The sequence below is a fragment of the Panulirus ornatus genome, chromosome 37, assembly GCF_036320965.1.
Source record: "Panulirus ornatus isolate Po-2019 chromosome 37, ASM3632096v1, whole genome shotgun sequence".
Taxonomy (NCBI): Eukaryota; Metazoa; Arthropoda; class Malacostraca; order Decapoda; family Palinuridae; genus Panulirus; species Panulirus ornatus.
The window spans coordinates 6,460,876-6,483,490 of record NC_092260.1 but is presented as its reverse complement, the minus strand read 5'-3'; the positions used below and the strand labels follow the sequence as shown (position 1 = coordinate 6,483,490).

Sequence of the window (22,615 nt, the reverse complement as noted above, 5' to 3'; positions counted from 1 at the left end):
CAATCATTGTTTGATTGTTCATACTCTGATGCCATTCACAGCAAGGATAAAGCGTATTGGCTTATAGAATGCTTCCCTTCCCCTTAATCCTGCATTGCTGATATTTCTGCTGGGAATTGCTGCAAAACTGTACTTTGTAATGCCAAGCACACCTTCATAAAAAGAGAGTGCTCATTTGCCCTCATTTTTTTCTGACCTTTAACCCTTAAATGACATAACTTTCAAAATGTAAATCAAAATATTGATGAATAAACAAAATCTTTAGCTTTTTTGTTTCCCATCTTGAAATATAAAGAAATACATGCAGAATAGATGATATGTAAAAAAAAGTGAGCTAACATATCTTTAATGGCTATAGTAAAACTCATAAATAGGTCTCATAGGTTCCTCACGATAGTGGTACAGAAATGAAGGAGGGTTTTGGAGGGTGTCATTCAGATTATATGTTTCTCTGTTTGATGGATAGGTACAAAGAGTGAGCTAACATATATGACCATGGTATAACCCTGAAGTTAACACATAGATTTCCCACGGGAGTGAAGGAGGTAGAGTTTTGAAGGGTATGCATAATTTATATTTTCTGTTCCCCATTATAAGTTTAAAGAAATGAATTTAAGGATATGTACAAAAAATTGAGTTTACATATTTCATATGTCTGTGGTATAATGCTGAAGTTGCCTTATAGATCCCCCAGGGGAGTGTTGGAGAAATGGAGGGGGGTGTGCATCACAGTCTGAGGCATCACTGAGTCACTACATACACTGCCGTGTAAGACAGAAACCAAGGCCAGACTTAGTAGCTATACAGATGTCATGAGATGGCACACAGTTTAAACAAAACCCATGAAGATTACTTCTGCCCTGGTCAGTCAGCTATACACAAATCCCATTGTTTAAAAGTTAACCAAAAGCATCTCTAGTGACTCCTATAATTCAACCTTTCCTTCTCTCTTCTAAACTGATCATCATATGGTTAATTCCCAACTGACAAAGCCACTTTTTTTTGGAAGATTATTTTCTGCATCTAATTTTCCACCCCATATCCTTCCACTGAACCTATGCTGTCAATATGTCCCCAGTAAAGAAGGAATATGGCCCAGAGTCCTCAAGGAATTTAGTTTTGAGGTAGCTTTTGATCCTTGCTTGCCTGTTTTGTGTCTGTCTTAAAATCTACTTTTCCTTTCTTTTGGAAGCATGCCTTGATACAGCCTATCCATTCACTCATACCCTTCTATTGCTCTCTCTTTTGCTGTCTCTGAAGTCTTTAAAAACCGTTAAACTCTCACTTTGTCATACATTTAGAATCTCATTCCCTTCATTCTGATTACCATTATAACTGTTGTGTCACAAGGTTTGCTGGTGATCTCTCATATGTGACTTACCTCTTGTCCTCTTCTCCCAGGGATTTTGCTGAAACTTTTGATGTGGCTCTCGACATCAAGAAAGCATATGACAGGATGTGGCCTGTATATGCTTTCTTAATTACTTCCTTGTGGTTTTTCTACAGGTCTGTTCCTTCTTGCTCAGTTTCCTCTCTAGTCATTCCTTTGTGGTATTCATTGGATGGGCAGCTTTCCCCCCTCTTATCCTGTCAGTAACGGTGTCCCTCAAGATTCTTTCTTATTGCCCACACTCTTTCTTCTCTCAGTGAATAACCTCTCTTCAACCTCAAGCCCTATTCACCCATATGCTTATGATTTCAATTTACTTTCTTCAGCTCACTTTCTCTCAATTACTCCTCAGGTAAAATTGTGGAATCAGGGGCACCAGATTGTTTATGCACCATAGCCACTTGGAGCTGTAAGAATATAGCAGTTTTATTTTGATAGTACAGGTTGAATCTCTTCAGTCTGGTAACATTGGGACCTGGCCATTACTGGACCACAGAAAAATGCCAGAAAACAGAAATTGATCCCTGATGGAACCACCTATATAGATATATGCCCGACCTGTAGTCTTTCCAGCTCATTCCACATACATATTGTTGTGTTATCAAAGGTAGAACAATGCTTAAAATAGGAAATAATACAACCATAATGCTTCCAAACAAGGTTTTGATTGTTACATCAGATTACATCAGGAGTACCCCCAGATGGACACTCCACAATATCTTGGACAAGAGTTTTTCATGGCATACGACGTCAATACAGGGCAGATTCGTCAGCATTATACACTTGTTTTGGGGTTAAGTTTTCCAGTGCCACTGAATGTGCAAGTTCATCCACAAACTTTGTCACAGTTTTGTGACGATTAGATAATGTAATGAATGACCATAGGTTGGAAGTTGGCTTTGGTTGACTCTTTTTACTATTGTTGCTTTACTGTTATTGTCAAGGCAGCAGCCCATGATGTGTCAGTCCCAGCAAGGCAGCTGGCTCCTGCACTCTCTCTTGTCCTGTACATTTTGCTGTTGGTTGTTTGATAGAGAAATGGAGTTTTTATTGATTCTTTTAAAATGACCTCCAAACCTCCATGTCAGCACTATGCTTTTCGCCAAAACACCACTGTGTACTGAAATGCCATGTCTTCACTTAAACTTGTATAAGCATCCTCATGAATATTCACATAATGTAGCTTTAGTTCTCTGTGAAAAACTTTGGCCTGCTCAGTAAGCATCTCCCCAAAAATGCTTACACCTTCATTACATGAGAGCTTAAACCACTTTATAAGTACACTCTCTAATTCTGTACTCCTGGCACCTTTCAAAGTTTTCCTAAAACTTAAACATTACTGGCTTTCATTTTCAGCAGAAGACTGAATATGAGGTTAACAGGACTGTTAATTAGCTTGGCTGCAGTGTAAACAGATTTTGGCACCATAGCGCTGTTAACAGCACCGCCCTAGTGGCAGATCCACAAACTAATGGCAGCAGATTCAAAATGTACCAGACAACAGAGCACCAGATTAGAGAGGTGCAACCTGTACCACTTACCTCACCATAAGCATCATTATGAAAAGTGATATACTTGATCTTTAATTACCCTCATTCTCACTTTAGTCTGTCTGCCGACTCAGGTACTCTACATCCATATTCTCTCTCCCCTCGATTGCTTTAATCCAGAAATGATAGGACTGTAAGGTGAAAGACCATTTAAAAAATTATGCTTTTGTGTTTTTTGTATCCCCCTCCTCAGTTCATTCGGCTATTTACAACTGTATGACTGTATTGTTTGACTCCCTGCCAAGAAGCTTTGATTTCATCACATTCACAAGCTTAAATCCTCTATGAAGGAGATTTCACTGTACATCATAAAGGTTGTTTCAGCTGTCCTCAGGATAATCATGATCCTGACTAACCACTCAACAGCTCATACCTTTTCTGAGAAATTCAACTGCAATCTCATCCACTCCCACTGCTTTACCACACTTCATCTTGTGCAAGGCTTTCACCACCGCTTCTCTTTTCACGAAAACATTCACCATGACTCTCTTGCTTTGGATACCTCCTTGTCTCAAGCATCTCACATCTGCTACCACTCTATCATCTTTCCTTCATAATATGTATCTCCTCTTTACCTCTTCCTTGTGTGTTACCACTTCTCCATATGCTCTCCTCATTTAAACTTCACATTTGTACTCTTGTGCTCCTTACACAGGGTACCTCCTAAAACATTTTCATATTCTTTCTGAAGTTTGCTGATACTCTCTCAACCCATCTCACATTTAGTCCCTTTTCTAGCCTGTGCACCATCTTCTAAACCTCCTGCTACTTTCTTGTGCACATCTCCAAGTCGCACACACTTCATCCCTTCAGAGATTGCTCACACACCTCTCATTCTTGTTTCAATAGAAATTTAAATTCTTCATTCCATCACTTGGCAACTGTTTCTCAAACACCTACCTCCCACCTTCTGCATGCCACATACTTCACTCGCCCATGTAAGCAATGTTTCCTTTAACAGTGGCTTTCATTCCTTTTTGCTCCCCCTAGTTACATTTACTTTCACCTTATGCCATTGTTGGTCTTTCCACACAAAAGCTCCTTTTCAAAGCATATTCACTTTCATCCCCTTCCTCCAACGTATGTCATTTCCTCCTTCATTAAACTCACCATAAACTCACTTCCAGCGAAGAGTTTATTTGGCATCTCACAAGCTGATCCTCTTAGCTCATTCACATGAAAGTTTTCCGTTGCATGCCTTTCAGTGAGTACAGAATCTAATAATGCCCGTTGACTCAACCCCATTTATCTACATATATTTATGTATGCAGCTTTTTTTTTTTTTATCCATGTGTTCCTAGTCTCATGTCATTTTGTAGCACAGCATGACAAGCTGTTGACCATTTTCATTCACCCCCAGTTCTACCCTCAACACCTACATCACCCACTCTTGCATTTATATCTACCATTACAAGTACTCAGTCCCTTACTTCAGAATTGCTGATGCATTATCTCCCTCACTCATCTCTTTAGTGGATATATAAGTACCGACAGTCACCCATCTCTTGTAATCAACTTTATCTCACCCCCATGAGTCTGGAACTCATTTCCTTATTAAAATGCATTCTCACAACAATGTCTAGAAATGCCACTCTTTCCTTTGCTCTTACCCACATAATAACCCCAACTTTACCCTTCTGACATTCCAAGACCATTCTTCTTCCTTCCCCTTGAGCTTAGTTTCACCTGGACCCAGAATACCCATGTTCCTCTCCTTGAACATACTGTCAATTCCTCTCTTTCACTTTTCATGATTATGTCTACACACATTCAGACATCCCAGTCTGAGTCTTTGTAGAGCACTTCTTGTATGGCCTCTTAATCTGTCCCTACTTTTAGAGGGTGAAATTTAAGGTTTTAAGCCTCTGCTTCCATTCTTTTTTAGTCATCTTTTATGACATGCAGGGAATACGAAATTAGTATTATTTCCTGTGTCCTGCAATTGAAATGCCAACTTTGGCACTATAGGAGAACTCAGAAGTCCCTTTTCTTTGCAGCCTGTAATGCCTCCTACTGTGCTGTTGGCATAATAGAGGTTATCTTGGCTGGGATGGAATCCTAAATCTCATCTTTCCCCAATCATTGTTTGATTGTTCATACTCTGATGCCATTCACAGCAAGGATAAAGCGTATTGGCTTATAGAATGCTTCCCTTCCCCTTAATCCTGCATTGCTGATATTTCTGCTGGGAATTGCTGCAAAACTGTACTTTGTAATGCCAAGCACACCTTCATAAAAAGAGAGTGCTCATTTGCCCTCATTTTTTTCTGACCTTTAACCCTTAAATGACATAACTTTCAAAATGTAAATCAAAATATTGATGAATAAACAAAATCTTTAGCTTTTTTGTTTCCCATCTTGAAATATAAAGAAATACATGCAGAATAGATGATATGTAAAAAAAAGTGAGCTAACATATCTTTAATGGCTATAGTAAAACTCATAAATAGGCTCATAGGTTCCTCACGATAGTGGTACAGAAATGAAGGAGGGTTTTGGAGGGTGTCATTCAGATTATATGTTTCTCTGTTTGATGGATAGGTACAAAAGAGTGAGCTAACATATATGACCATGGTATAACCCTGAAGTTAACACATAGATTTCCCACGGGAGTGAAGGAGGTAGAGTTTTGAAGGGTATGCATAATTTATATTTTCTGTTCCCCATTATAAGTTTAAAGAAATGAATTTAAGGATATGTACAAAAAATTGAGTTTACATATTTCATATGTCTGTGGTATAATGCTGAAGTTGCCTTATAGATCCCCCAGGGGAGTGTTGGAGAAATGGAGGAGGGTGTGCATCACAGTCTGAGGCATCACTGAGTCACTACATACACTGCCCGTGTAAGACAGAAACCAAGGCCAGACTTAGTAGCTATACAGATGTCATGAGACTGGCACACAGTTTAAACAAAACCCATGAAGATTACTTCTGCCCTGGTCAGTCAGCTATACACAAATCCCATTGTTTAAAAGTTAACCAAAAGCATCTCTAGTGACTCCTATAATTCAACCTTTCCTTCTCTCTTCTAAACTGATCATCATATGGTTAATTCCCAACTGACAAAGCCACTTTTTTTTGGAAGATTATTTTCTGCATCTAATTTTCCACCCTCATATCCTTCCACTGAACCTATGCTGTCAATATGTCCCCAGTAAAGAAGGAATATGGCCCAGAGTCCTCAAGGAATTTAGTTTTGAGGTAGCTTTTGATCCTTGCTTGCCTGTTTTGTGTCTGTCTTAAAATCTACTTTTCCTTTCTTTGGAAGCATGCCTTGATACAGCCTATCCATTCACTCATACCCTTCTATTGCTCTCTCTTTTGCTGTCTCTGAAGTCTTTGAAACCGTTAAACTCTCACTTTGTCATACATTTAGAATCTCATTCCCTTCATTCTGATTACCATTATAACTGTTGTGTCACAAGGTTTGCTGGTGATCTCTCATATGTGACTTACCTCTTGTCCTCTTCTCCCAGGGATTTTGCTGAAACTTTTGATGTGGCTCTCGACATCAAGAAAGCATATGACAGGATGTGGCCTGTATATGCTTTCTTAATTTACTTCCTTGTGGTTTTTCTACAGGTCTGTTCCTTCTTGCTCAGTTTCCTCTCTAGTCATTCCTTTGTGGTATTCATTGATGGGCAGCTTTCCCCCTCTTATCCTGTCAGTAACGGTGTCCCTCAAGATTCTTTCTTATTGCCCACACTCTTTCTTCTCTCAGTGAATAACCTCTCTTCAACCTCAAGCCCTATTCACCCATATGCTTATGATTTCAATTTACTTTCTTCAGCTCACTTTCTCTCAATTACTCCTCAGGTAAAATTGTGGAATCAGGGGCACCAGATTGTTTATGCACCATAGCCACTTGGAGCTGTAAGAATATAGCAGTTTTATTTTGATAGTACAGGTTGAATCTCTTCAGTCTGGTAACATTGGGACCTGGCCATTACTGGACCACAGAAAATGCCAGAAAACAGAAATTGATCCCTGATGGAACCACCTATATAGATATATGCCCGACCTGTAGTCTTTCCAGCTCATTCCACATACATATTGTTGTGTTATCAAAGGTAGAACAATGCTTAAAATAGGAAATAATACAACCATAATGCTTCCAAACAAGGTTTTGATTGTTACATCAGATTACATCAGGAGTACCCCCAGATGGACACTCCACAATATCTTGGACAAGAGTTTTTCATGGCATACGACGTCAATACAGGGCAGATTCGTCAGCATTATACACTTGTTTTGGGGTTAAGTTTTCCAGTGCCACTGAATGTGCAAGTTCATCCACAAACTTTGTCACAGTTTTGTGACGATTAGATAATGTAATGAATGACCATAGGTTGGAAGTTGGCTTTGGTTGACTCTTTTTACTATTGTTGCTTTACTGTTATTGTCAAGGCAGCAGCCCATGATGTGTCAGTCCCAGCAAGGCAGCTGGCTCCTGCACTCTCTCTTGTCCTGTACATTTTGCTGTTGGTTGTTTGATAGAGAAATGGAGTTTTTATTGATTCTTTTAAAATGACCTCCAAACCTCCATGTCAGCACTATGCTTTTCGCCACACACACACTGTGTACTGAAATGCCATGTCTTCACTTAAACTTGTATAAGCATCCTCATGAATATTCACATAATGTAGCTTTAGTTCTCTGTGAAAAACTTTGGCCTGCTCAGTAAGCATCTCCCCAGAAATGCTTACACCTTCATTACATGAGAGCTTAAACCACTTTATAAGTACACTCTCTAATTCTGTACTCCTGGCACCTTTCAAAGTTTTCCTAAAACTTTAAACATTACTGGCTTTCATTTTCAGCAGAAGACTGAATATGAGGTTAACAGGACTGTTAATTAGCTTGGCTGCAGTGTAAACAGATTTTGGCACCATAGCGCTGTTAACAGCACCACCTGGTGGCAGATCCACAAACTAATGGTGGCAGATTCAAAACGTGTCGGACCTTGAGAGCTTCCGGACTACAGAGTGCAGGATTAGAGAGGTACAATCTGTGCCAAGAAACACAAGGTAATGCAGCTCGTTATTGACAGATTTCTTATTTCATGGAGACTTCAGAGAAGTGAATGGTTCACCAAAACCATTTTCAAGAACTGGTTGGACTATGTATTTGTCTTTGCAGTTCAAGATTTCCAAATGAAGGCAGTGAAATTCTGTAGAAAAAAAGGAAAGCATCATTCCTGTTTGATATATGATATGCCCCTCCTGTAGGAATTTTGCATTGCTCTAATGGCAGAGTAAAATTCAGATTTTTGTTCCCAAGCACTTCTTATCATATCGTCACATCTTGCCCACAGACTAGAGGTTATTCCCTCTTGAAGAAGGGACTGCAAAAGATTATTACATGGCTTTCATGTGCAGAAAATGGTGTCAGATGAACAAGAGGATGCAAGAGCATCAAAATCCAAGAAAATGTTTGCAAGTAACTACACAAGGGATGGAGTTTATATTATGGAAGGAACCTGGGATATGGTTAAGAGAATTTGTTAATTAGATTGTTAAGAGATTGTTAAGAGATGTTAATTGGACCAAAGCAAGAGATGGAGAAAGTAGCTGAGTTTGAAACCTATTCACCAGAAGACCATAGAAATCTGAATTCTACTGTAAGGAGCTGGAAAAAATTGAAGTCACTGGAGACTATGTTTAGGATTAAAGATGATCCAGGTTACCACCTTGAAACTGGTGAAAAGATCTTTACAAGTACATATTCTTTGACCAACATGGCTATTACCTTTAAAGTGATTTACAAATCTCCTTAGATATGGAGCAAAATTTTCTGGCTGAGAAACTTTATCCATTCATTCTGTATCCACATCGGGAAGATCAGAACTAGAGTGCAGTAGATAATATACAGCTGAAAATGGGTGTTAGACAAAAGAAAACTGACAGTTTTTTCAGACCTCCTGAGACAAAAACAGTTCACCTTTATCTGAATTGTCAAAAGTTGAATATTTTAGGGTGCCAACATTGTCAACTGCTTCAGATTTAGTCTTAAGGACGCAGTGGTATCACTAAAGTCACTTAATTATTAAGCTTCCTGAGGACTTAGTGACTGAATAGAGTATGTTTTTGCTTAGCACATGAGGAGAGTACATGTATCATGCAGTCAGCACAATGGAGCCCCCACTACTCAACAGCATTATCCTCTAACATACTTCTGAAACCATTTGATGGTCTGTAGAGCCTTATTGTCAATAGGGGGCTGTAGTTACAATACATTGCATTTGACAGCTAGAGAATGAATGTGAACCAATAAGGCCTTTTCTTTATCTGTTCTTAGCATTACATTGCTATTGAAGGAAACAGCAAGCAAGTATAAAAGAAGAAATGAGAAGTAATTTTGAATTATTTAAAAAAAAAATTTGTTTTAACATTTTGGTTGGATTTTGAATTACTTAGATGTGGAAATTTTAGACGTATGGTTCACCCCAAGCACCTATTAATCCAGATAAACAAGGTATGGCATCATTGTATTGTAATATCTTCCTTTTACCAGTTTTATGGGACAGTAAATAAGACTTTTTCATCTTCTGTCCAAAACAAATCCAGTATTTTCAACTTTCATGGGAGCTTTTATTAAAGAGTGAATCAATTTTGAAAAATAGATTCCATTGTACAACTTTTACAAAAGTGACAGGATGGAGCACTTTTGGGGGAATTTGATTTTATTCTGAATGCTGACAAATAAGATATTGGCAGCAAGATTGTCAGATGATGTGGTGGAAGTGTGAATTATCACAGAAACTTGAACAGAGTTATTACATTAACAGACAAACTACTAGGTTTAAGACCACTGGAATTTACAATATAAAGTTGTTAAGGAACAGAGTCTTCCCTTGAAAATCATGTAATTTGACAGTAAGATTTCAGTTTAGTTCTCTTGAGACAGAAATTTATAAGTAGAGATGAATATAGTAATGGTTTTGTTAGCAGTAAACCTCCCTGTAGTCGTACTGATGCATACTTACAGAAGCACACCATGTAGTTTGTGTGTTAGTTTCACCTGAAATCAACATATGGAAGAATAACCGAGATGGTAAAATACTATTGATAAGGGGAATACCAAGTGCATGCAGCCTTTCAGTTCACTCATATACATCCTCAACCTAACTTTAACTTGCTTCAGGGAAATAGGTACCATGTCAATCAAAACATTTCTTGCTCTTCCACAGTGCCTGTTGATTCATGACAGACTAAAGGGAATGGGCCCTAGAGATTTAGGTAGATAGATAGACTAAAGTCTCCACTCAAACTTTACATTCACTCACAAAGTTACTCCATTGCACATAATAGAATTGTTTCAGTTGTATCCTCATCTCAAATATTTTTAATCACTTCACACATACCTCTCCTTTTTTTGCAGTATAAACCTTTTCCCTGTAAATTCAACTGTTACTATATATATTGTCTAATGATAATCTGTCATCTTCCATATATTCTACATGGCCGTACCAAAACATACAATTTTCTTAGGATTTCTTTCCTCCTTTCTTCTGATCCACATTTTACCACAAGAGTTATCCAATTTTACTTTTGGGACAAGTACTTCATCATGCACGTTTCGTGTGCACTCTTCTCTTGGAAGTCTTCCCATTCAGCAGAACTTTCAGTGCACCTTCATTTATTCTGTTCGTCTCCTGTGTGACTTCTGTCAACTGTAGCTTTTCCACCACAATTCTCTCTCTGATCATCAATCCATGTACTAGATATCATGTCCAGTGTGTTAAAGTGAATAAAAGTTTTCACATGCTGTAAACACTTCTTAGACTTTCATTCTGCTCATTAAAGTTTATATGTCAGTATGATTAGTATCTCCTTTCACATTTTTCAAAATACTTTTACTCCTCCTTCTGGTATACTTTTGCATAATTGCATCACCATTTAACACTTTTGGCCTTGGATAGTGAATGGTGAGGCCCCCAGCAATGTGCCTTCTGGTATGGATGGATCTCCCATAATGATGGCCTGGGGAGCCTGGCCAGACATCAGATCCTCTCACTGTCTTTCCGAATACACCTACTATTTTAGGAACTATGGCAATACTTTTGAGTTCATGGGTTAAGTAACACATTTCGGAAGGGAATAAGAAATAACACTTTACATTATGGTACGTGAAAGATTATGATACTGAGTGTATGGGTCAGACAACTGTTATAAACTTGTCATTTTGAGCCATGAGTAAACATTAAAATTTTGATAATTTTCCACATTTTTAGAGTATGAGTCATGTAAGACATTTGTCTATGAAAATCTTTAAAGAGTAACGTAAATGAAAAAGTGCTGTATATTTTAGTGAGTTGAATATAGAATAAATGGTAAATACTCAGATTGAAGTGATTATAAGTAGTGTGATTGTGAGCAATAATTACACATTTATAATTTAGTTATTTCATTCATTATTATGAGGTACAAAAAAATATCTGAAGGGAACTTGAAAATTATTACAGTACTCTATACTTTAACAAGTAAGAAATGATATACAGTAAGCACACCATTCAAACAGCTTTCATACATTGAGTGATTATGAACAATAATTACACATCTATATTGCAATTATTACCCTGATAATTAGTGTAAGAGTCAGGTGAGATGTTTGTGAATGGAACTGGGTAACTTAAAAAGCCACTTTTTGGCAAATGTTTTTCAGTTAAGTTAGTATGTGGTGTTATGGCATTACACATATGATGTTCATATGTGTGGAGTGATTATTGCTTGAAGTTGTAAACTAATTAGTTAGAGAAAATTGGAAGAATATTCACAGCACTCACTAACTTTGCTGTATGTAAAGATTAATGAGAATGACTGAAATAAGTCCATTCTTCAGTTTGTGCTTGATGATTATTTCCTATTGGAGTAATAGATATAGAAAACTAAAATATCTGTTACATTTGAAATTCATTATCTGTTATAGTGAAATGAATGATATTGATGACTGTGAAGTAACATTGGCAAAAAGTGATGTTAAAGTAAGTAAGAAAAGAAACTTCTAAACACCCTAGGACCAAAATTGTTCAGTGCACTACATGAAAGTACTGGAGACTTTCTGAGTATGCAAGATAAGTAAATACAAAGTGTGTCCAATTCACTGAGTTGCTAAGATCAACATTCGGAGATTGATCCCGACAGAATGATGGAATCAAAAACAAACCACCAGAACCTTCCTAGATAATTTTGAGTTGTTAAACTTTATGAAATACTAGCTTTTTTGACACGTAACATAAGGATGAAATATGGAGTGGTGTTACCTGAATAAGAAATAACACTACATTTTGGTACGTGAAAGATTATGAGATTGAGTGTATGGGTCAGACAATTGTTATAAATGTGTCATTTTGAGCCATGAGTAAACGTTTATATTTTAATAATTTCCCACTTAACTAGATCACCATGCTATGGCTTCTTAGCAAAATCTCTGCATGATTTGTTATCATTCACTCATTTTTCATTTACATGGGTGAATTAGTTGCATGCTGGTATACACTTTGTGAGGGTATTAATTTGTTATACCGCTGATACTGCAGTTGGGCATCATTAATTAGACTGCAAAGCAACTCTGAGGTCAGAATGTGTTCGTCAGCCTTTATACTTATTTTCATGATAGTTTAGCATATTAGACAACTCCTCCTGATTGCAAAATCTGCTTCTCCAAAGCTGAGGAGTGTTGTATAGATGCTACAGTTATTTATCTTTTAAGCAGCTGTTCCATATATACAGGTTGCCATAATGTGGAGTACATGCCACTGCAATCTGGTAGTTCACTGTTCGATGTTTCACTTATGTGATGCCTACAAAAAATGCATCAAATATTGTAGACATGGAAAAAGTTTCAAAACCACTTTTGGCAATAGTTGCCGATTAGTCATGGTGGTAGTGTCCACTAAGGTAAGCAGTCCAACTCACTTTAGCACAAGATGACAGCACAACCCACATTCTTAGTTTGTAAAATTATGCACAGTATATTGACCTTCAATTCATATTATTTTATTTCAGTATGAACTCTCAACAAAAGAAATACGTTATTGAAACTTTTTCTGGAAACATCTCTTCTGCACCATAAATGAACTTATGTAATGTCATTTTCTCTTTGATATGGAATTCACTATATTCATGATTAACAAATGTAGTCTTTTACACAAAAAGTAAACAGCCAGTCCCATAAGTGAGACTGAAGGGGAAGATTAAGATAAGATGGTGGTGGTAGAGTGTTAGGGGAGAATAGGTGTAGAAGGTGAAACCAACACTGTTTGCCCTTCCCACACTCTTGTCAATATAAGCTCCCATAGTTGAACATTTGATAGATTATTATTGTGTAAATCTCATCCGTTCTTGAATTTCATGTTGAGTATTTGCTCAATGCATTTTCAAGTATTATTCGCTTTAATTTTCCATTCACTTTACATTCAATAGTACTGTTGTGCACCACACATGATAGAAGTGCTAGAATTAATAGAAGTAAGAAATGAGGGAGGATCCAAATTTGTGAAAAATTCAGCAAATCTAGTAAATACAATAGCCCATTCAACAAGATTTTGAGTTGATCTTGAGGATTTCAAGTAATTTCTAGGACCAGTACATACAGGTTGAGCATCCCTAATCTGAAAATCCAAAATCTGAACTGCTCCAGAATCCAAAACTTTTTGAGCAGTGACGTGACATTAAACAAGAAGAAAATTCCACATCTGACCTCACTTGCCCATGCTGGGCTCTGACGCTCTGTTTGTTACAAACCATTGCCACTGCCAGATCTGTTTGTATTACTTTGCGTTGTTTGCTTATTCTTTGCTGTGTGTGAATAAGTGTAAGAAAATGATTGCTTCTCAGTTGCATATAGATTTAGAGTCGGAAATAAAGGTGATGCCAAACTACCACAGATTGTCCATATGGGCGGCTGATGGTTCAATGTTACACAAACTTTGTTTCATGAGCAAAATTATTAGAAATATTGTATTCATTATCTTCAGGCTATGTGTTTAAGTTGTATATGAAACATAAATGGATTTTGTGTTTAGACTTGGGGTCCCATCCCCAAGATATCTCATTATCTATTATCTCATCATGACATGTGGAAAACAGGATGGTATGGAAACAAACGGGTTAGAGCTGAGACATACCTCAACGTTTCGACCATTTAATGGTCTTCCTCAGTAGATACTGATTCCAGCATTTGGCGGGACTGTGTTTCCCAGCAAATGATGATCATCCAGTCAGATACCATGGTGTGTCGCTCTGTGATTGGATCACTTGTTCTGCAGCCTCCATCCCGTTCACAGCGATCTCCGCTGCCTGAAGTGACCAGCAGATGAACCCAGACATGTGTTAACGTTGTTCTTAATCCCTTTCTCTAGGTAAGCTTTCACGCTATCACTAAACGGTTGATCCAAGGCAACTACAGGTAAGTGGCAAACCATTTAGTGATAGTGTGAGAGCTTATGTAGAGGAAGGGATTAAGAGCAATGTTAACACAAGGTTTGGGTTCACCTATTTGTCATGTCAGGCAGCGGAGATCGCTGTGAACGGGTGGAAGCAGCAGGACAAGCAATCCAATCAGAGAGCTACATGCCAAGGCATCCAACCAGGTGACCATCACTTGCTGGGAACACATTCCTGCCAGATGCTGGAATTAGTATCTCCTGAGGAAAACCCTTCAACTGTTGAAACTTTGAGGTATGTCTTAGCTCTAACCTGTCTGTTTCCATACCATCCTGTTTTCCACATGTCTCATTATGTATATGAAAATATTCCAAAATCCGAAAAAAAATCCAAAATCCAAAACAATTCTGGTCCCAGGCATTTCGGATGAGGGATACTCAACCAGTTATAATTCACCACCATCCGTCACAACCACATCCACCTTTGCAAACATGTATTCTTCCATTGCTGAATGCATATGTCAGCTTTTATACTGTTTTCATACAGTATACTTTTATTATTATATGTGTAATTAGGTACATTGTTCATAAATTAGTTTATAGTTGTCATGAACAAAATGAGTGAGAAAATGGGTTGGGGCTGGGTGAACTGAGATTCAGGAACAAATCCCCATCTTTTACTTGTTTACTTACTTCCTGCCCCAAGAGTTCTTTCTGTCTTTATGAGGCACATGCAGCACTCAGGAAGCTGGCCACATCTACCAGATAGGACCTTAGGTCATAAAGTGTTGTGATGTGCATGCATCTAGGTGCAGAGAGTACAGGATGATTGAATAGTAAGTGCTTGGTGTCTTAGTGCTCTAGTGCCAGATGACATATGCAGTGTACTTAAATATAACATTTTGCGCTTTATTTTATGTTTATAACTAATCACTGCTATCTGATGGTTCACTATTCAGTGTTTTGCTTATACAATAGTCATGATAAAATAGAATAATGTTGACAGATAAGATGAAAAGTTTCAAAAGCTGTTCACAGCTTTGTTAGTTAGTGTGGCATTCACCAAGGCAGCCAATACAGTGCACTTGAATTATAATTGTCATATTTTATACATCCTGCATTCTTGCATTGTGATATTACTTGTGAATCTCCTCAAACATACTATAACTACTTTAGGAGTGGAAAATGCCCAAGTGAGTCTTGTTCTTGTGGGAGAATATTAAGCAGGAAGAGCAAGAGTTCGGAAGTAAAGTCAGACATTTTAAAGGATTTTGATTATGCTCTTTGTGCTTTTGATGTTAACAGAGCTTTTTCATTGGAAACTACATCCTTGAGAACAATTGTGATCATTCAGATTAAGTGCAGCAGTATACCTCCAGCTTGTTACCTGCAGGTGCACTGAAAATGGCTCATAACCGAGTTGAAGTCATGGAGAACTTAGAACAAATATTGAGTATTTGGATCAAATTTCAGACTCAGTATAACATGCTTGTACTTACTGTTCTGCATTTTACTTAAAAGCAATTCTTAGCTGCATTTCTGATTCATATATTAAGATTGATGATGTATCTCTATTGTACATTCACATTTCTTGGCATTTTATTCATAGCTTAGGTTGAGAAATCACCCCCAGGAACAAAAGTCCCTGTTATCCCATTGAATTCTATGGTAAAATGGAAATTTTATTAAGGTGTGTGTTCTGGGAACACATTGCCTACTTAAAACGATGATTACATATGCTGCTCATATTTCTTGGGATGGCTCTTCTTCCATCACTCTTTTAGTTAGATTAGAATTAACAGCCCTCCACATTGTCAACGCTTCTGGTATAAGCTCTCTTTAACCATCCTTTCCCTTCTTCTGTGATTTTGCTTATCTATCTCTGTTCTGTGATTATTATTTCAGCCGCTACTTTTATGAGCTTTCTGCACATATTCCAGATTCTAAGGCTGGGACCTCCTGCTTGAGATTGGCTGCTTCTTTTCATAGTGTCTGTATGGAGATCAGCCACATGATGATTGGCTAACTGAAGATGTGAAATTCTCAATCATCTCATTATTTTTTAATTCTTATGACCTTTTCACTGTCATGTGTAGGTTCAAATAATTTCTGAGGAATTCTGATTAATCTCTCTTGTATCTTTTTATAAAAGTTATCACTCTATCCTTTTCTTACTTGGTACAGCTTTGATTAAGATGTAGTGTTATTCATGCCATGCTGTTTTCTACTGTATAAAGAAAAAAGAAAGAAAATACCACTAACTTTGTGCATCTACTTAAACCTGTAGATACCTTGTTTCTCTTAATTAGTTCCCATGCTTTGTTCATGGTGCTGTCATAAAAGTTGACGAGGGAATTGCAGATAACCTTGTTTTCAAGTCAGTTGACCTGGCATTTATTCATTGTATTACATGAAATTTACTGAAGGGGTCACACTATGTTGTCTTCTCATTGATGGTACTTGTGTACTATATTAAAGTCTTAAAAATAGTTTTTTAGATGTTTATTCTTTTAAAGATACTTATTGTATATCTTGCAAAAATTTTTACTCTAACTTGGAAGCATTTAGCAATAGTGCTGTAAATCTCTACCATCAAGTACAAAGGACACTGACTGACCTAGACATATCACCCGCAGCACCCAAGCTTCAGGGTCGGCCAAGAAAGAAGCGGAAGAAACCAACAGATTCTGAATCAGAGTCTTCCGAAACATCAGAAGATATTCGACCTCGTCTGAAAGGCAAGCCAGGCCTCACTGCTAAACCCAACGGTCTCCGTGTACTCGATCGAAAGAGCAGTTCTCGGGCACATTTATCTCAAGTCAAAAATGAATTCTCAACGCCAGCCTTGAACCGTCTCATAGAAGTGGACTTTATGTCTAAACTCCATAAATTTATGAAGGACCGTAGTACACCAATCACCAGACTGCCACATATAGGCTACAAACAATGTAAGTACTTTGAATATGAATTTATCAGTATTGTTTTGGAATTTCGATTGTGACTACAGTACCATTAAATAGGCCTTTGATTATGAAGTTTCTTACAAATTTACTTTTCAAATCATTTGACTAGCTCTATTTTGGTTGGTTTTCTATTAAATCCTTTAATGGCATGGTGTGGATAGTTTATTCCAGAAGTACTGAGAAGGGATTACCTTTGTGCAAAAGGATATGTCAAGCAGAAAATGTAGATATATGTAAGTAATAAAGTTGTAGATTTTATGAATCAGTGTAAGAATTAGCTTCCTGTTGTGAATATGAAAAGTAGAACTATTCGAGACCTGACTAACACGAGAAATTAGCATTGCCATTATAAGGATATATTATAGGTAAGGTCTGCTTCTACACTTAAATGGCAGCCAACAGTGGTTAATATTCTGTTAGAGAACCCTGGCCAATAACAATTTATGGGGGAGGAATGGGATGTATTTAGGGAATCAGTGATGGATTGCACAAAAGATGCTTGTGGCATGAGAAGCGTGGGAGGTGGGTTGATTAGAAAGGGTAGTGAGTGGTGGGATGAAGAAGTAAGATTATTAGTGAAAGAGAAGAGAGAGGCATTTGGACGATTTTTGCAGGGAAAAAATGCAATTGAGTGGGAGATGTATAAAAGAAAGAGACAGGAGGTCAAGAGAAAGGTGCAAGAGGTGAAAAAGAGGGCAAATGAGAGTTGGGGTGAGAGAGTATCATTAAATTTTAGGGAGAATAAAAAGATGTTCTGGAAGGAGGTAAATAAAGTGCATAAGACAAGGGAGCAAATGGGAACTTCAGTGAAGGGCGCTAATGGGGAGGTGATGACAAGTAGTGGTGATGTGAGAAGGAGATGGAGTGAGTATTTTGAAGGTTTGTTGAATGTGTTTGATGATAGAGTGGCAGATATAGGGTATCTTGGTCGAGGTGGTGTGCAAAGTGAGAGGGTTAGGGAAAATGATTTGGTAAACAGAGAAGAGGTAGTAAAAGCTTTGCAGAAGATGAAAGCCAGCAAGGCAGCAGGTTTGGATGGTATTGCAGTGGAATTTATTAAAAAAGGGGGGTGACTGTATTATTGACTGGTTGGTAAGGTTATTTAATGTATGTATGACTCATGGTGAGGTGCCTGAGGATTGGCGGAATGCGTGCATAGTGCCATTGTACAAAGGCAAAGGGGATAAGAGTGAGTGCTCAAATTACAGAGGTATAAGTTTGTTGAGTATTCCTGGTAAATTATATGGGAGGGTATTGATTGAGAGGGTGAAGGCATGTACAGAGCATCAGATTGGGGAAGAGCAGTGTGGTTTCAGAAGTGGTAGAGGATGTGTGTATCAGGTGTTTGCTTTGAAGAATGTATGTGAGAAATACTTAGAAAAGCAAATGGATTTGTATGTAGCATTTGTGGATCTGGAAAAGGTATATGATAGAGTTGATAGAGATGCTTTGTGGAAGGTATTAAGAATATATGGTATGGGAGGCAAGTTGTTAGAAGCAGTGAAAAGTTTTTATCGAGGATGTAAGGCATGTGTACGTGTAGGAAGAGAGGAAAGTGATTGGTTCTCAGTGAATGTAGGTTTGCGGCAGGGTGGTTGTTTAATTTGTTTATGGATGGGGTTGTTAGGGAGGTCAATGCAAGAGTTTTGGAAAGAGGGGCAAGTATGAAGTCTGTTGGGGATGAGAGAGCTTGGGGAGTGAGTTAGTTGTTGTTCGCTGATGATACAGTGCTGGTGGCTGATTCATGTGAGAAACTGCAGAAGCTGGTGACTGAGTTTGGTAAAGTGTGTGAAAGAAGAAAGTTAAGAGTAAATGTGAATAAGAGCAAGGTTATTAGGTACAGTAGGGTTGAGGGTCAAGTCAATTGGGAGGTAAGTTTGAATGGAGAAAAACTGGAGGAAGTAAAGTGTTTTAGATATCTGGGAGTGGATCTGGCAGCAGATGGAACCATTGAAGTGGAAGTGGATCATAGGGTGGGGGAGGGGGTGAAAATCCTGGGAGCGTTGAAGAATGTGTGGAAGTCGAGAACATTATCTCGGAAAGCAAAAATGGGTATGTTTGAAGGAATAGTGGTTCCAACAATGTTGTATGGTTGCGAGGCGTGGGATATGGATAGAGTTGTGCGCAGGAGGGTGGATGTGCTGGAAATGAGATGTTTGAGGACAATGTGTGGTGTGAGATGGTTTGATCGAGTAAGTAACGTAAGGGTAAGAGAGATGTGTGGAAATAAAAAGAGCGTGGTTGAGAGAGCAGAAGAGGGTGTTTTGAAATGGTTTGGGCACATGGAGAGAATGAGTGAGGAAAGATTGACCAAGAGGATATATGTGTCGGAGGTGGAGGGAACGAGGAGAAGTGGGAGACCAAATTGGAGGTGGAAAGATGGAGTGAAAAAGATTTTGTGTGATCGGGGCCTGAACATGCAGGAGGGTGAAAGGAGGGCAAGGAATAGAGTGAATTGGATCGATGTGGTATACTGGGGTTGATGTGCTGTCAGTGGATTGATCAGGGCATGTGAAGCATCTGGGGTAAACCATGGAAAGCTGTGTAGGTATGTATATTTGCGTGTGTGGACGTGTATGTATATACATGTGTGTGGGGCTGGGTTGGGCCATTTCTTTTGTGTTTCCTTGCGCTTCCTCGCAAACGCGGGAGACAGCGACAAAGCAAAAAAAATATATATATATATATATATATATATATATACTTTTCCTACATTTGACTAAGTATCCAACTCACTTATTGTACTATTGATAAGTCTTCCAATAGTAGAAGGCATGGGACCATTATAAGTGTAAGGCCATCTGCTTAGAGATGACTTTGTGGAGTATTATGTAAGATTGTTGAATGATCTAAGTTGTTAACAGGAACACCTATGATGTTTCTCTCTCTCTCTCTCTCTCTCTCTCTCTCTCTCTCTCTCTCTCTCTCTCTCTCTCTCTCTCTCTGTAATGGTAGACATTGTTGATAGATGGTATGTAAAGAACTTGAATATTTTCAAGAAAAAGCTTTGCCAATATGCTCCCTACAGATGCCAGCAATTTGATATATTCACACTTAATTCTAGTGTGAGATGCAACATTTTTACTTATTATGTACATTATTCACCACCAGCATTGTGCCTTTGTATGAAATATGAGTATGTTATGTATGAAATTTAAGGGGAGTGTTCACAATAAAGAAAGAAACAAATCTCTCAGTATCCTCCCCTACACTTGTCAGCCAGTCTCCCTCACCCCAAATGACAGCATGAAAGTTATAATATTTCTGGATTAGTCATTTATTTACCACCGTTGCTATGCTTGTGTATGAGACAAGAGTGCAGTTGAAAGAAATAGAAAGGAATATCATATCTACATATTCTTGTCTTATCAGGAGTTGTCAGACATCATTCACACTCCCTCTGGTTTCTCACTTGGCTCTGGATCAGGCTAACGCAAAGGTAGTGATAGAACTTTTTGTATTTTAGCTGCTTTTCAATGCTGATCTGTCATTACAGGGAGGAAAAATTTTCCCTTTTTTTGACATCTACAGTGATGGCAAAAAAATATCATTAATGAATAATCGAGCAATTTGAGCCAGAGATATCAACATCTCTTTGGCTCCTTTAATGAATATAGGCTAGCCCGATACAGTAATTGTAAGAAATTGTGTTGATTAGTCTTTGGTGGAATACTGTCATAATGATTTGGCTGAATAGTCATAATGATTTTCTGTTGTTTTTAAGAGAGGAAAGTAAAATTTTAGTATAGTGTATGACTGAATGAACAAGGCTGGATATATTTGTTGTGTGTTCACAGTATATTAGTAGTTGAGAAGAGGAATGAGAGGTGAGAGGAGACACCTGCATCTTTACCACACAGGTGGTTGGTAAAGAACAAATAGATTTTTAGGCTGGTGGCAGAAAGGAGTTCTTTCATGTCAAAAGTGCCCTTCCACACTAGATCAAAGTAATTTAAGTTCTGTAGGGCTCATTGTTGAGGTTTTTGTTATTTCTGATATATGGAGGGAATGAACCATGCATGGTTATGTTTATGGTGATGCTAGAATTATTAGAGAATTAAGAGGTGTCCAGGATTTAAACAATATACCAGGGTCAACATGCTGTCAATGGATTGAACCAGGGCATGTGAAGCATCTGGGGTAAACCATGGAAAGTTCTGTGGGGCCTGGATGTGGAAAGGGAACCGTGGTTTCGGTGCATTATACGTGACAGCTAAAGACTGATTGTGAACGAATGTGGTCTTTGTTGTCTTTTCCTCGCGCTACCTCACACACGAGGGGGGAGGAGGTTGTTATTTCATGTTTGGTGGGGTGGCGACAGGAATGAATAAGGGTAGACAGTATGAATCATTTACATGTGTATATATGTATATGTCTGGGTGTGTATATATATATATATATATATATATATATATATATATATATATATATATACTTTTCCTACATTTGACTAAGTATCCAACTCACTTATTGTACTATTGATAAGTCTTCCAATAGTAGAAGGCATGGGACCATTATAAGTGTAAGGCCATCTGCTTAGAGATGACTTTGTGGAGTATTATGTAAGATTGTTGAACGATCTAAGTTGTTAACAGGAACACCTATGATGTTTCTCTCTCTCTCTCTGTAATGGTAGACATTGTTGATAGATGGTATGTAAAGAACTTGAATATTTTCAAGAAAAAGCTTTGCCAATATGCTCCCTACAGATGCCAGCAATTTGATATATTCACACTTAATTCTAGTGTGAGATGCAACATTTTTACTTATTATGTACATTATTCACCACCAGCATTGTGCCTTTGTATGAAATATGAGTATGTTATGTATGAAATTTAAGGGGAGTGTTCACAATAAAGAAAGAAACAAATCTCTCAGTATCCTCCCCTACACTTGTCAGCCAGTCTCCCTCACCCCAAATGACAGCATGAAAGTTATAATATTTCTGGATTAGTCATTTATTTACCACCGTTGCTATGCTTGTGTATGAGACAAGAGTGCAGTTGAAAGAAATAGAAAGGAATATCATATCTACATATTCTTGTCTTATCAGGAGTTGTCAGACATCATTCACACTCCCTCTGGTTTCTCACTTGGCTCTGGATCAGGCTAACGCAAAGGTAGTGATAGAACTTTTTGTATTTTAGCTGCTTTTCAATGCTGATCTGTCATTACAGGGAGGAAAAATTTTCCCTTTTTTTGACATCTACAGTGATGGCAAAAAAATATCATTAATGAATAATCGAGCAATTTGAGCCAGAGATATCAACATCTCTTTGGCTCCTTTAATGAATATAGGCTAGCCCGATACAGTAATTGTAAGA

General features: G+C 37.9%; 1 protein-coding gene across 6 annotated transcripts in view; it reads left to right on the top strand.

Annotated features, from left to right (window-relative positions):
* Positions 1-22,615, top strand: part of LOC139760474 (uncharacterized) — a 236,446-nt gene that overhangs the window by 88,681 nt on the left and 125,150 nt on the right. For 3 of the 6 annotated variants that reach the window (XM_071683750.1, XM_071683747.1, XM_071683746.1), the window contains exons 4-5: positions 5,702-5,881; positions 16,965-17,276. In XM_071683750.1, the coding sequence (XP_071539851.1) occupies positions 5,702-5,881; positions 16,965-17,276 (492 nt within the window). The remainder of the gene's footprint in view (positions 1-5,701; positions 5,882-16,964; positions 17,277-22,615) is intronic. The other 3 variants (XM_071683751.1, XM_071683749.1, XM_071683748.1) reach the window with 1 other exon arrangement.